The sequence below is a fragment of the Diadema setosum genome, chromosome 5 (assembly GCF_964275005.1).
Source record: "Diadema setosum chromosome 5, eeDiaSeto1, whole genome shotgun sequence".
Taxonomy (NCBI): Eukaryota; Metazoa; Echinodermata; class Echinoidea; order Diadematoida; family Diadematidae; genus Diadema; species Diadema setosum.
In genome coordinates this window covers 24847232-24858075 of record NC_092689.1, presented here as the reverse complement: position 1 = coordinate 24858075, position 10844 = coordinate 24847232, and the positions used below count along the sequence as shown (strand labels likewise).

The following is a 10844-nucleotide window of genomic DNA, read 5'->3' as shown; positions in this document are numbered from 1 at the left end:
AGAAAATTACAACTTCAAAAGTCAGGCAGTCAATGATAGATGAGTGTATCAGGATTTTGTGAATTTCATAATAATCAAGGCATCTACAATTAAGGAAAGAAGGAAAGTAAGTGATGGCTACCCTCGGCAGCTTACAGAACAAATCTACTGAAAGACAGTGTTCTCTGTATAAACAAAGTTTTTACATCAAATGAGGCAGTCTGTGTTGAGTACATCATGTTTGGCAGTAAATCTACAGCTTACGCACCACACAGAGAATACATACAATCTGCAAAGGCACTTATGCAGAAAATGCACATCGCTATTCAGCATAATATGCTCAAAAGCTTGCTCATTCTGAACATCTAGGAAACACACTGTGACATAAAAAATTCACTCCTGATGGCATCTCATTACCAACCTGTCGGGTTTTTACACTCCATCTCATATCTTATTTCTTTGAGTAAACACTCCTTAATTAGAGAAAGTTATTTCCGATACAGGTTTACACATTACATATGGTCTTGAGAAGAGCACTTGCACTAAAATGTAGTGACAGCCTGGATAATGCACTTCTTGCAAGTTGTATAAATTCCAATGATAAATGCACTTGGTAGAAAGTTTCTTGATAAATCTCCACATATTAACAATTAATATGCAAATGTGGGTGTAATCAAAGTACACTTTAAATGAGCATTTATGCACTGAATGAATGGCAAATGAAAAGTGTGATCCATTTTTTTTTTAAATGATTGGACATAAATTTTATGAAACCTTATCGTTTTCTGCACAAAGATAGGATCTGTGCCATTTCCTATTTAAACACCCCCCCCCCCAAAAAAAAAAAAAAGCTGTGGAAAATTGAACCTAAGCAAGACATTCCCTTTCCTGCAAATATGAATCCACTTAAAAAGTTGAAGAAATAAGGTTGAGCATGGCAGTTTTGTCAGAAGATACAATAAACTAAAAGAAATAAGAGCAGTTTGTTGGCATTTACTCTACATATCTCTTGGCAAGTGCTTAGCTCTTCCAGTGATAAAATCCTATGCACAGTAATGTATGTGGTACAGAAATCAAAAGACCCAATGTGAAACACTGAAATGCATTTTTCATTGAAGCTGGCAGATGTCATTTCACACAGCCTGGAAATGTACGAAAGATTTCATCCTTTAAGTTTCTCAAACCATGAAAGCCTGTCATCACACATAATTGTCAGTGATTCTGTAATGATGTCTTTCCTAACAACTTGAAGCAAATTATGAGTATCTGATGAAAAGAAAGAAACCTTTCTAGTGTTTTTACACTAGATACCAGAAACAGAAGAAAGTTCTTAGTTGTTATTCTACCCCACTTGTATGCATGGGTAAGTATACAGAAGTTATGACTGCTTTGTGTCATGCACATTCACACACCTCCAAGGACTGACAGTTTTTCTACCACTTTGACTCTGATTTTTCTTGTTTGTTTTTTTTTATATTTTTAACATGGGTGTTCATTGGTTTCTCTGATATAGGCAAGGTAATAAAGTAGAGTGGTTTCACTTTCCATTAAAGGGGATGGCTAGTAACTGATCAGTGGGAATCAGGGGGAATGCTGGGGGATGATTGTTTCAATCCTTGTGGGATTCATTTAAGAGTACATTATATATCTATTGTATGAAAATTATTTGCTTCAGATTGGTCTCATATTCAAGTAATGTGCAGTTTAATGTATGCGATCGTCCTGTCACTGTACAGGCATGCTAACCTGGAAACATTAAACTGCACATTACTTGAATATGAGACCATTCTGAAGCAAATGATTTTCACATAACAATAGATATATAATATATTCATAAATGAATCCCACAAGGATTGGAACAATCATCCCCCAGCATTCCCACTGATTCCCACTGATTAGTTACTAGCCATCCCCTTTAAATGCTGATAAATAATGATGAATCCATTGTGTGAAGACTGACAATGAGTTAAAAAAAAAAAGACTGAGTCATTCCGAACAAAGCATAATTATGTTGTTCTTTTTCTTTCTTTTTTTAGTAAAGGATGACTGACATGTATGTCGTCTGCCAAAATATACATCGTCCCACTGAAACCTGTCTTGAACTTGACTAACATCACGACCTTGTTTCTTGCATAAGACAAAACACAATGACAAAAACCACTGGAAAATGGTCAATCACTCACATCCAATAAAAATAGACTTTTCTGAAACCTTGGAAGAAAGGTCTGGGGCAAAGTTCTTTTTCAATCTTTACAGGTAAAAAAATTTGATTTTACAAAATTTGTAAAAAAAAAACATGATAAAGCTCAAATGTGTAAATCAAAACTTTGCATATTTCAAATGCAAGACACAGTTCAGAGCTGTACAGTATAAACCATGATGAATAAGATAAAAGGTTTTTTTAATGTCTTTTAAAAGATTAATGCTAAGCATTTCTGCTAATATCACTTCTACCACTTCTGTATTGATATCACAGTCTGGCAGTCACTATAAAAACATTTCAGCAAGATAGTTCAAGGCACTCTCATACACACCATAAGTAATATTTTCATTGCTTTGTATCAATTTTGATTTAAAATGGCTTTGGTAAAAATGAAATTATTAAATAAGGCTATATTAACAATATGCATAAACATTGATGACAATGTTCAGATTTTCAGTGATTAGGGTTTCAGTTCTGTCATTATATTCACATGTTCATACAGTAAAAACATAATTGAAACAGTTTTTGATGTGAAATACTAAATATGCCCGACGAATACTGACAGTTTGTTTGCACACAAAAAAAAAAACGTGTGTAGGAGAGAGCTGTGAAAAAAAAAAAGGATACACAGGTAGTCACTCTCAAAGTTTTGGTGGCTATGAAAACAGCTAGCCAGCAAACTGAACAAGTTTGCATCAGTTGAAAGAGGTCAGCCTGCTAAAACACATTTATCTGTGCAGAGAAGACCTCTTAACACTAGAAGCTTCAAGATGTGATCCAAACAAAGAAATACATGCCAGCATCTATCTCTTTCCCAAAGGAATGTCTTCTTGATGAGTTAAGTCCAAGTGTCCTTTGGTGATCACATAAAACATGAAGGAGGTATGTTAACACATCTTTGGCAGCATGTATCCTCCAAACTGCTAGGTATTGATGCTTTCTACACTTGATGCTGGAGTAAGCTGATGACTGCCTGAAGGACTGTTGATGGAACTAGGTGGAGACAACGACAGTGGGCCAGCAAATTTGTCCAGGTCAGCTGAAAGTTTTTTGAAAAAGCAGGAATAATTACATAAATTTCAAGTTTCTGATGGACAGTTGACTACCTATACCATTACAACTTTGTAAGATTTAATAAATTAATAGGAAAGATAAATAAAATAACAGAACAAGTTGTCATCAATTTCAGTGGAAAAAAAAAAACAAACTTCATTATGAGTTATTAAGAGTGAATTGCTACTGCATCTTTTAATACTAATAGAAAAGAAGTAAAATCACAAGACATACCAGAGATCACACTGACATACAGACATAGAGCAGGGGGATCACAAAAACATAAAATCTATCATGCACATATCAAAGTTATTCACAAGCTATCACTAGTGTCCTGGAATGGACAATGGTCAGGTTTTTTTTTTAGATCATTCACATATACTTACATTCCTCAATTCTTGCAGAATTACAGTAAAATTCAAGAAAGTGAAAAGTACAGATTGTGTGTCTGGAAATTGATACTTCCTCAGATTTTCCTTATTAGATTTATGATTTCATACTACTGAGATTGGCACAATCCTTTTTTTTTTTTTGGGGGGGGGGTGGGTAGGGAAGGGGGAGGGATTAACCAATCAAGAAATGAAAGTGAAAATCAATCTTGGACTACTACTGTGTTATGGTTTTAAAAATTCCAGTACATTATCTGACATTGATTCCCACAGGAAATAGACATTGTCACTTCAGTCACATCTTCTATGATACTCTTTTTCCACCATGATAACTACATGAACAAAACTTAATTATACTGGTATTTGAAGGATGAAATAGACTTTTTGTGTTCTGTATTACTGGAGGATAACTTACTGGCTAATCATATGATTATATCTCAGTTTTCATTTGCCCAACTATGCTCATTCAATAATTTGTTATTTCTGTACACATGCAAGTATCCTTGTTTTCTGTCCAAAATAACACTGCAGAAAAACATTTATCCTCTACAAGACAATCCAAAAATGAAATAGTGGAACCAGCTCGGAGTATACTCCTAATACTTCTAATAATCTAAGGTACCTACAACTAGGATAATTATTCGGGCTTCATACCTTTAAGCTCCTGAAATTCACTTTCAAGGAAAGGTGTTGCAGCTGTTGGAGATTCAGGCAGATCCTGGCCACTCTCTTGAAAGTTCTGCAGTTTAGACCTGTCGAGGCTCATGGTGCCATGATCCAGTGAGCCATATTTGTCACTGCGTCTGCGCCTTGGAACTGGCCCCCCACTGAGTGAGATATCAGTTGTCCTTTGCCTTGGGGTTTGTGAATGGCTTATTGATCGTCTTTGACTGGATCCTCTTCGCAAACTAGGCTTTCTGGCAGTGAAGCTTGGGGAACGGGATATCCGAGAGCCGTATCCACCTATGGTGGCAGATCGCCTCGGCATCTGCATCCTCATTTCAGCAGCATCATGGATTGGGCTGTGCGGGATAAACTCCAGATGGGGACTGGTGGACTCCACCCCTGGAACCTGTGTCCGCAATGGCTGTGACCCTGGCAGGGTTGTCCAAGACCGGAGTGGGGAAGGCAGAGTTCGGAACTGCAGGGCTTCTTCATCGGGCACACTTTTGCTTCGTGTATGCATTGCCTTCAGTTTGCCCTCGTACACAGGTTTCATCAAAAGATAGCCATCATCCCCTTCATCTTTAGACTCTACTAATTCTGTGTTGCCATCCGTTGTTGCAAATGAGGGCACGGTATTGCATCGCTTCCTTGGAGGCAGGAAAGGTGGCCGACTGCTTGGACTTTGTGGAGAGGGAGGTTCTCTGAGAGGTCTCCCTTTCAAGTGGTCTGTTTGAGGATAAAGGTGATGCACAAGTTATGTTAAGTGTGTGTATGACACGATATATTCCTGATTTAGAAGCACTGTACAAGATACAAATCTGAAATTTCCACAGTCTGCATGCTGCTTACACATATCGGTGGTAAGGCACCATAAATATGAGCCAGTTTGCAGTAGAATCAGCCACAACACTTGAGAATTGCTCACCTTTGCTTCATATTTGTCTGTTTACATGAAATACAGCCTAGCATGAATACATACAAATGCTTATTCAGATTCATATAACACTATTAAAGATACTACCTTATCATTTTATGGGCTGTAGAGGACAAAGTTAACAAGTAAAAAGACCATAAGGCAATGCCACACATCACTTGCTGAATTAGCACTGTCATATATTCCACTTCAGGCCAACCTAAACTGCAAATGATTGCAAAAAATTATCAATTTGCACAGGCCTTTTCTTGAAAAAAAAATCATGAGCTGTAGCAACAAGCAGGGCTATTATCATATGTGACCCTGCACCACAAAACAAACAAAAAGTCGCCAGACATGGATTTTTAGTTACGGGCAGATTCTGAAAGAGCAGACTCTAAGCTTTAAAATGATGTGTAACTCAATTCAAATGGATTCTCCTAACCTATATAAATACTAGAAAGAAAGCACACACTCTGGAAAGTGTGAACTGAGAAAAGAGGCTCTGAAGTACAGGGTCTATTCAAGTGTGTACTCTTTACTAAGCCGTGATACCTGTGCCATGAATGGGACAAAAACATGATGTTAACCACTGTAGCACCAACAATTAAGGGATTATCAGATTAAGCTGAAATTAAGCATGGTCTATTACCATATTCTGACCATAATAAATCTTAACTTTCAGAGCAGTAATATCATCCTTTCAAAAGTTATTAGAGTTGAAAGTGAAGAGGGTGCAAAGGATTTTCAAGAAATGAAAGGGTCTCTAAGAAAAACCTGATCACAATACTCTGCCAAAAAAAAGGTGTTGTAGAAAAACTGCTGGAAACTCACTTTCCCGTTCAATTTATGATCCCAAACTCAAGAATAATGTAGAAGAAGAATAGCTCTTTCAGAAAATATGGAAAACTCAAAATTGACGGGGTTCACCCATTTCACCTTTCTTGAGTCCTCGCGTAAAATCAAGAGGTGCAACTTTTTGTTTGTTTTGTGATGCATGGTCACATATGCTCATTTTGGGCACAGTGTATTCCACACAGTCATACCTGGTTTTGGTGGCAGGATAGGCGGAGGGTAGCTTCTGATGGGTGGCGAAGAAGACGTATCTGAAGGCAGCTTGGATAGATCGATGCTCAGCATGTCATGCCTAAAGTTGCCTGAGGAAAGTAAAGCTTCAATAGAGGGAAGCCGGCGATTCACTGACTTGGGTGGGACAGGAGGTGGCTCCCTGTCAAAGCTGTTGTGTCGGGAGCTGGTTGCACTGGAGTAGCGAGAGCTGTCACTGTACTCAGATCCACTACCAACGCAATCCTTGTCCTGACTCTGTTCTGAGTGCACTTTGAGTTTTGTAATTGGTCCTTGGGGTTCAACTAAAGTCTCATGTGCAAAGGGTATGGGGATCTCCACGGGGTCTGAGTTGTGCGACAAGGAGCCAAGCGACTCAGGGGCTCTAGAGTCTGTGAATTCCAATCCTGGATTAAGCCGTTGGAGGGAGCTCTTGTCCCAGGATAAGTCATTTAACTTGCTAGACACTGGCGGTGGTGGTGGGGGTGAAGAAGGTGGTGAGAAATCATGAACATCAGTAACATACAATGGCAATGATGCATATGTCGCCCGCTTCAAATACCTCAGTTGGCGAGTGTTTCTCTGGAGAGTAGTTTTGGGGCTTGGCAAGTTGACATATTCACGTTCCTCACACTTCAGGTTTAGTTTAAACCTATCCATGTTCACCAAATGTTCAATACCACTAACTCCACTTCCTTCTCCATTGTGAGACAAGTGTATTTGGCTTCCAGAATCATAGGGTTCATGTAGAGAAGACCGGTAGTGATCAAAGGATGCCATTATCTCATACTCCTGCTCTCGGATAGGTGTGTTCTTCTGCGGACTGTACAGCATCATTTCATCAAAAGCAGTCTCTGCCCGTAGCAAACTGGCATTTGATTCTCCATCAATTTCAGATTGGGCAGTTCTCACAGAATCAAACTGCGTCATTTCAATATCTTCTGCGGCAGTGTTTTGTGTAATCACTTCCATGTCTGATTGTTTCTGAGTATTGCTGTTCCTGTCAGCAGAGTTTGTTAGCAGCAACTCCTGGGCTTCACTCTCCTCACTTTGGTTACCATTTTTCACATCACTCTCCACTGATGTTGTCACTTCTAACTTGTCAGGATCCCTGTTGATTTCATTCAGGAGTCTTTCTCTCTCTGGAGATATTGTACTGTGGAAGTCAACTCTTGTTGCTGTAATTCAAGAATGTGACAGATAGATTTATAAAAGGAGAGAAAGAGAGAAGGGTATCTGAGAATCAGTAGAAATTCTTTGTTCTTGATGACATGAAGGAAATCACCATTTTCTATTTAAGCAATGTGCAAAAAGAGGATATTTAATATTTCCAAACAGTCACTAAAAATTACAAAATCGCTAACAAAGAATAGAAATAAATGTTTCACAACAAAGGTTAGATTCTCTTAGAGGCTATACTGCTGACTAAGAAAATATATTGTTTTGGGAAAAAAATCTTGATAAATACTGTATTGTGTCTAACTGACTTGTAGTGTGCTTGGATCTTTTAACATTTAACCTGAGCACACATACACACACAAAAAAAACCCAGCTAAATTTAAAACAACCGGAAACAAGAACTATCACTCAAGGTGATTAAAGAGACTGTACAGTACTGGTCGAGGTGGGAATTCATGTTTTGAACATTCCTAAGTGAGATAATGAGAAACCTCTCATGAAATATGAAAGAACATGTAATTTTAAGGACTCAACGTTTATTTGATGAAAATCATGGTTTTCAAATGGCGGAGATGTCCAAAAAAGTGATAATAATAAAAGACGACAGGTCATGCCTTTTATTAGGATCTCTTTGTTTCACCTTGTTTTTTGATATCTCAGCCATTTTAAAACTGATTTTCATCAAATAAACTTTTGATACCCCTTATAATTGACATCTCATAGAGTAGTTTCTGAATATCTCCCAAAACGTTAAATCCTCACCTCAACCAGAACTGTACAAACCCTTTAATATCCCTGCTCCAGCAGCTCATATTCTTATGAAAAAGAATTGAACCAGGGTTTGATAAAAGGTTCTTGTGTGTGTGTGTGTGTGCGTGCGTGTGTGTGTGTGTGTGTGTGTGTGTGTGTGTGTGTGCGTGTGTGTGTGTGTGTGTGTGTGTATGTGGAAGTAATACGATTCACAAGGTTTTTGTAGAATTGTGGTTACCACAGCAACCCTTTGTCTGACAAACACAAAAATCAGGTCTTCCACATCTATACCTCAATGTCATAATGTCCACCAAATTAGATTTCAATATTGCTTCAAAATTGTGGAAGTTCACTCCACAAGATTTTCAAGAAAATATGCAGTCACCATGGCAATGCCTTGTTAGGTACGAACACAAAAAGTGTCTTGCATTACAACACCTATAGATCATTACACATACAAAATTTAAAAGAAATTGCTTAAATACTGTGGAAGTGGTTCCCTCCACAAGGTTTTGGGAAAATTGTGGTTACTATATATGGCAACGCTTTCTCCGACAAACATTAAAAAAAAACATGTCTTACACATCTACACCTCAATGTCATCATGTACCCTACATTTCATCTAAATTGCTTTAAAACTGTGAAACAAGTTCGTAATGCAAGATTTGCAACGGACTGCCCTGACTGACCGCCCAGCTGACCATACGCTGATACCCCCTTATACACTTTTTGTATGCAGGGGTATAGAAAAGACATATAAAAATGATATATATGTATGAAAACATTGTTACATTACACCACTATCTGCAGGTGAATTGCATACACAGTTTTAGTGTAATTTTAACCTATAACAAAAGCTACCTATAAAGAATCAAGATAAAGTGCTATATTTGCCAAGGGTAGTTGAATATCAATTTCAAACAAGGTATAAAAATACTACGTTTGTGTCTAAAAACTGTACCTGGGTTTGTTTCAGAGTGCACAGACCAGCGAATTGGCAAGTGTACTTGCATGGCAGCATCAAAATGGTTCTTGATGTAATCTGGGTCCCGTAACAGCAAGAGATGATTGACACTCCCTGGAAAAAAAAGACAAGACATATTAAAGGAGCAACTTGGCTTTAATAGACTATATTGTATCTCATATTTTGTCATTAGTTCAGAGTATCATTGCAAAAGGAAAAGACCATTACATGCAACTAGCTCATGGCAATGGGCAATTTAGTCCTCACAATAGACCTCTTAATATATAGAAACTGACACATAATGATGTTGCTTAAGTGACTTGAAGATATATTTTATATCTCAGATCAAACCATAATGGAATAAGTGATGCATGGCAAAGTCTTTAAGTCGTTTACTTCTTCTATTCCCTACAAGCAATCCAGTCACTTTCAGTTGTTATAGATACAAAATATATCAACAAACTATTTAATGTAAACTTTTGAAAACATATAGTATGATACTATCTACCATTCAAAACTTAAAACCACACCATCATTTCACGATGTTGTTGACTTCTACTTGAAGGAAGTATTAAGACACAAGCAATATGAATTCTTGTATTGTCTCTGAACCTCGATCTTTCACATGTCATCTAAAGAATCTATTTCTCAGACCAGGGGAAAGAAGGCAACATTAATTGAATGCTTCCTCCTCAATATGCTACATTAGTTGTGATGCCTACAACCTACATGTATGACACATGATGCTTGATGATCGCAACCATTTTGGCCACTAACCTTTGTTTGACCGGACAACGAACGCGAAGCCTCCCTCAAAGGTGCCATAGCGTATAACCATAGAGAGATTCCAGGCACCAATTAACCGGAGTGGGGTGTCTGGAGTGATGGCAAAGTGGTTGCTATAGAAATACAAAGATGCTTGACCCGCTGGCATCTTCCCCTTTCTTGGCAGAATGACCCTGCTCTTGAATTCAGCAACTGGAGCTATAAAAACAAATGCATAAGATGGAGTTACTTTGATATAGGTTTAAGTTACATCAGGATTTAAGATTAGACTCTACTAGGCTTCTGTCACTTCAGCAAAAAGTAAAGATAGATTCACTATAATATCAGATTAAGTCACTTCAGCATGGGATGGAATCACTGCTCTTCTGTAAAAGGCCACTACAGCAATATGTTTATCACTACAGCATTGAAAATTTAAACAAGGCAAGTGCCAAATTGTGTCTCGCCCATTCCAGTAGAAGAAATTAATGTTAATCTAATTCCCAGAAATTCATTGACCCGCCTATGACCTTTGACCTGGTGGTGACCTTCAACTCCCCAAGGGACATTTACCATCCAAGTTTGGTCCCAAATGGACAAAGGGAAAAAAGTTAAGAGCCATAATCAAAATGCGCTGTAAAAACTTAACATTGGGCCCTAAAAGTTTGTTGACCCCTGTCTGTGACCTTTGAACTTGTGGTGACCTTCAACCACTCCCCAAGGGACATCTACCATCCAAGTTTGGTCACAAATGGAGTTATGGATCAAAAGTTATGACCCATAATAGAAATGCGCCATAAGAACTTAACATTGGGCCCTAAAGTTCATTGACCCCTGTCAGTGAGCTTTGACCTTGAGGTGACCTTGATATATGGTAAAATGTGAAACTTTGTATGACCCCTCTTCCCTCGAAGTTTG

At 38.0% G+C, this 10844-nt stretch overlaps 1 protein-coding gene across 1 annotated transcript in view; it reads right to left on the bottom strand.

Moving 5' to 3' along the window:
• Positions 1-2138: 2138 nt before the first annotated feature.
• The window catches only part of LOC140229214 (uncharacterized), a 35811-nt gene continuing 27105 nt past the window's right edge, over positions 2139-10844 (bottom strand). The window contains exons 4-8 of the mRNA XM_072309485.1: positions 9939-10145; positions 9159-9275; positions 6250-7446; positions 4279-5016; positions 2139-3221 (exon numbers count right to left, since the gene is read on the bottom strand). Of these exons, the coding sequence (XP_072165586.1) occupies positions 3106-3221; positions 4279-5016; positions 6250-7446; positions 9159-9275; positions 9939-10145 (2375 nt within the window). The 3' untranslated portion in view covers positions 2139-3105. The remainder of the gene's footprint in view (positions 3222-4278; positions 5017-6249; positions 7447-9158; positions 9276-9938; positions 10146-10844) is intronic.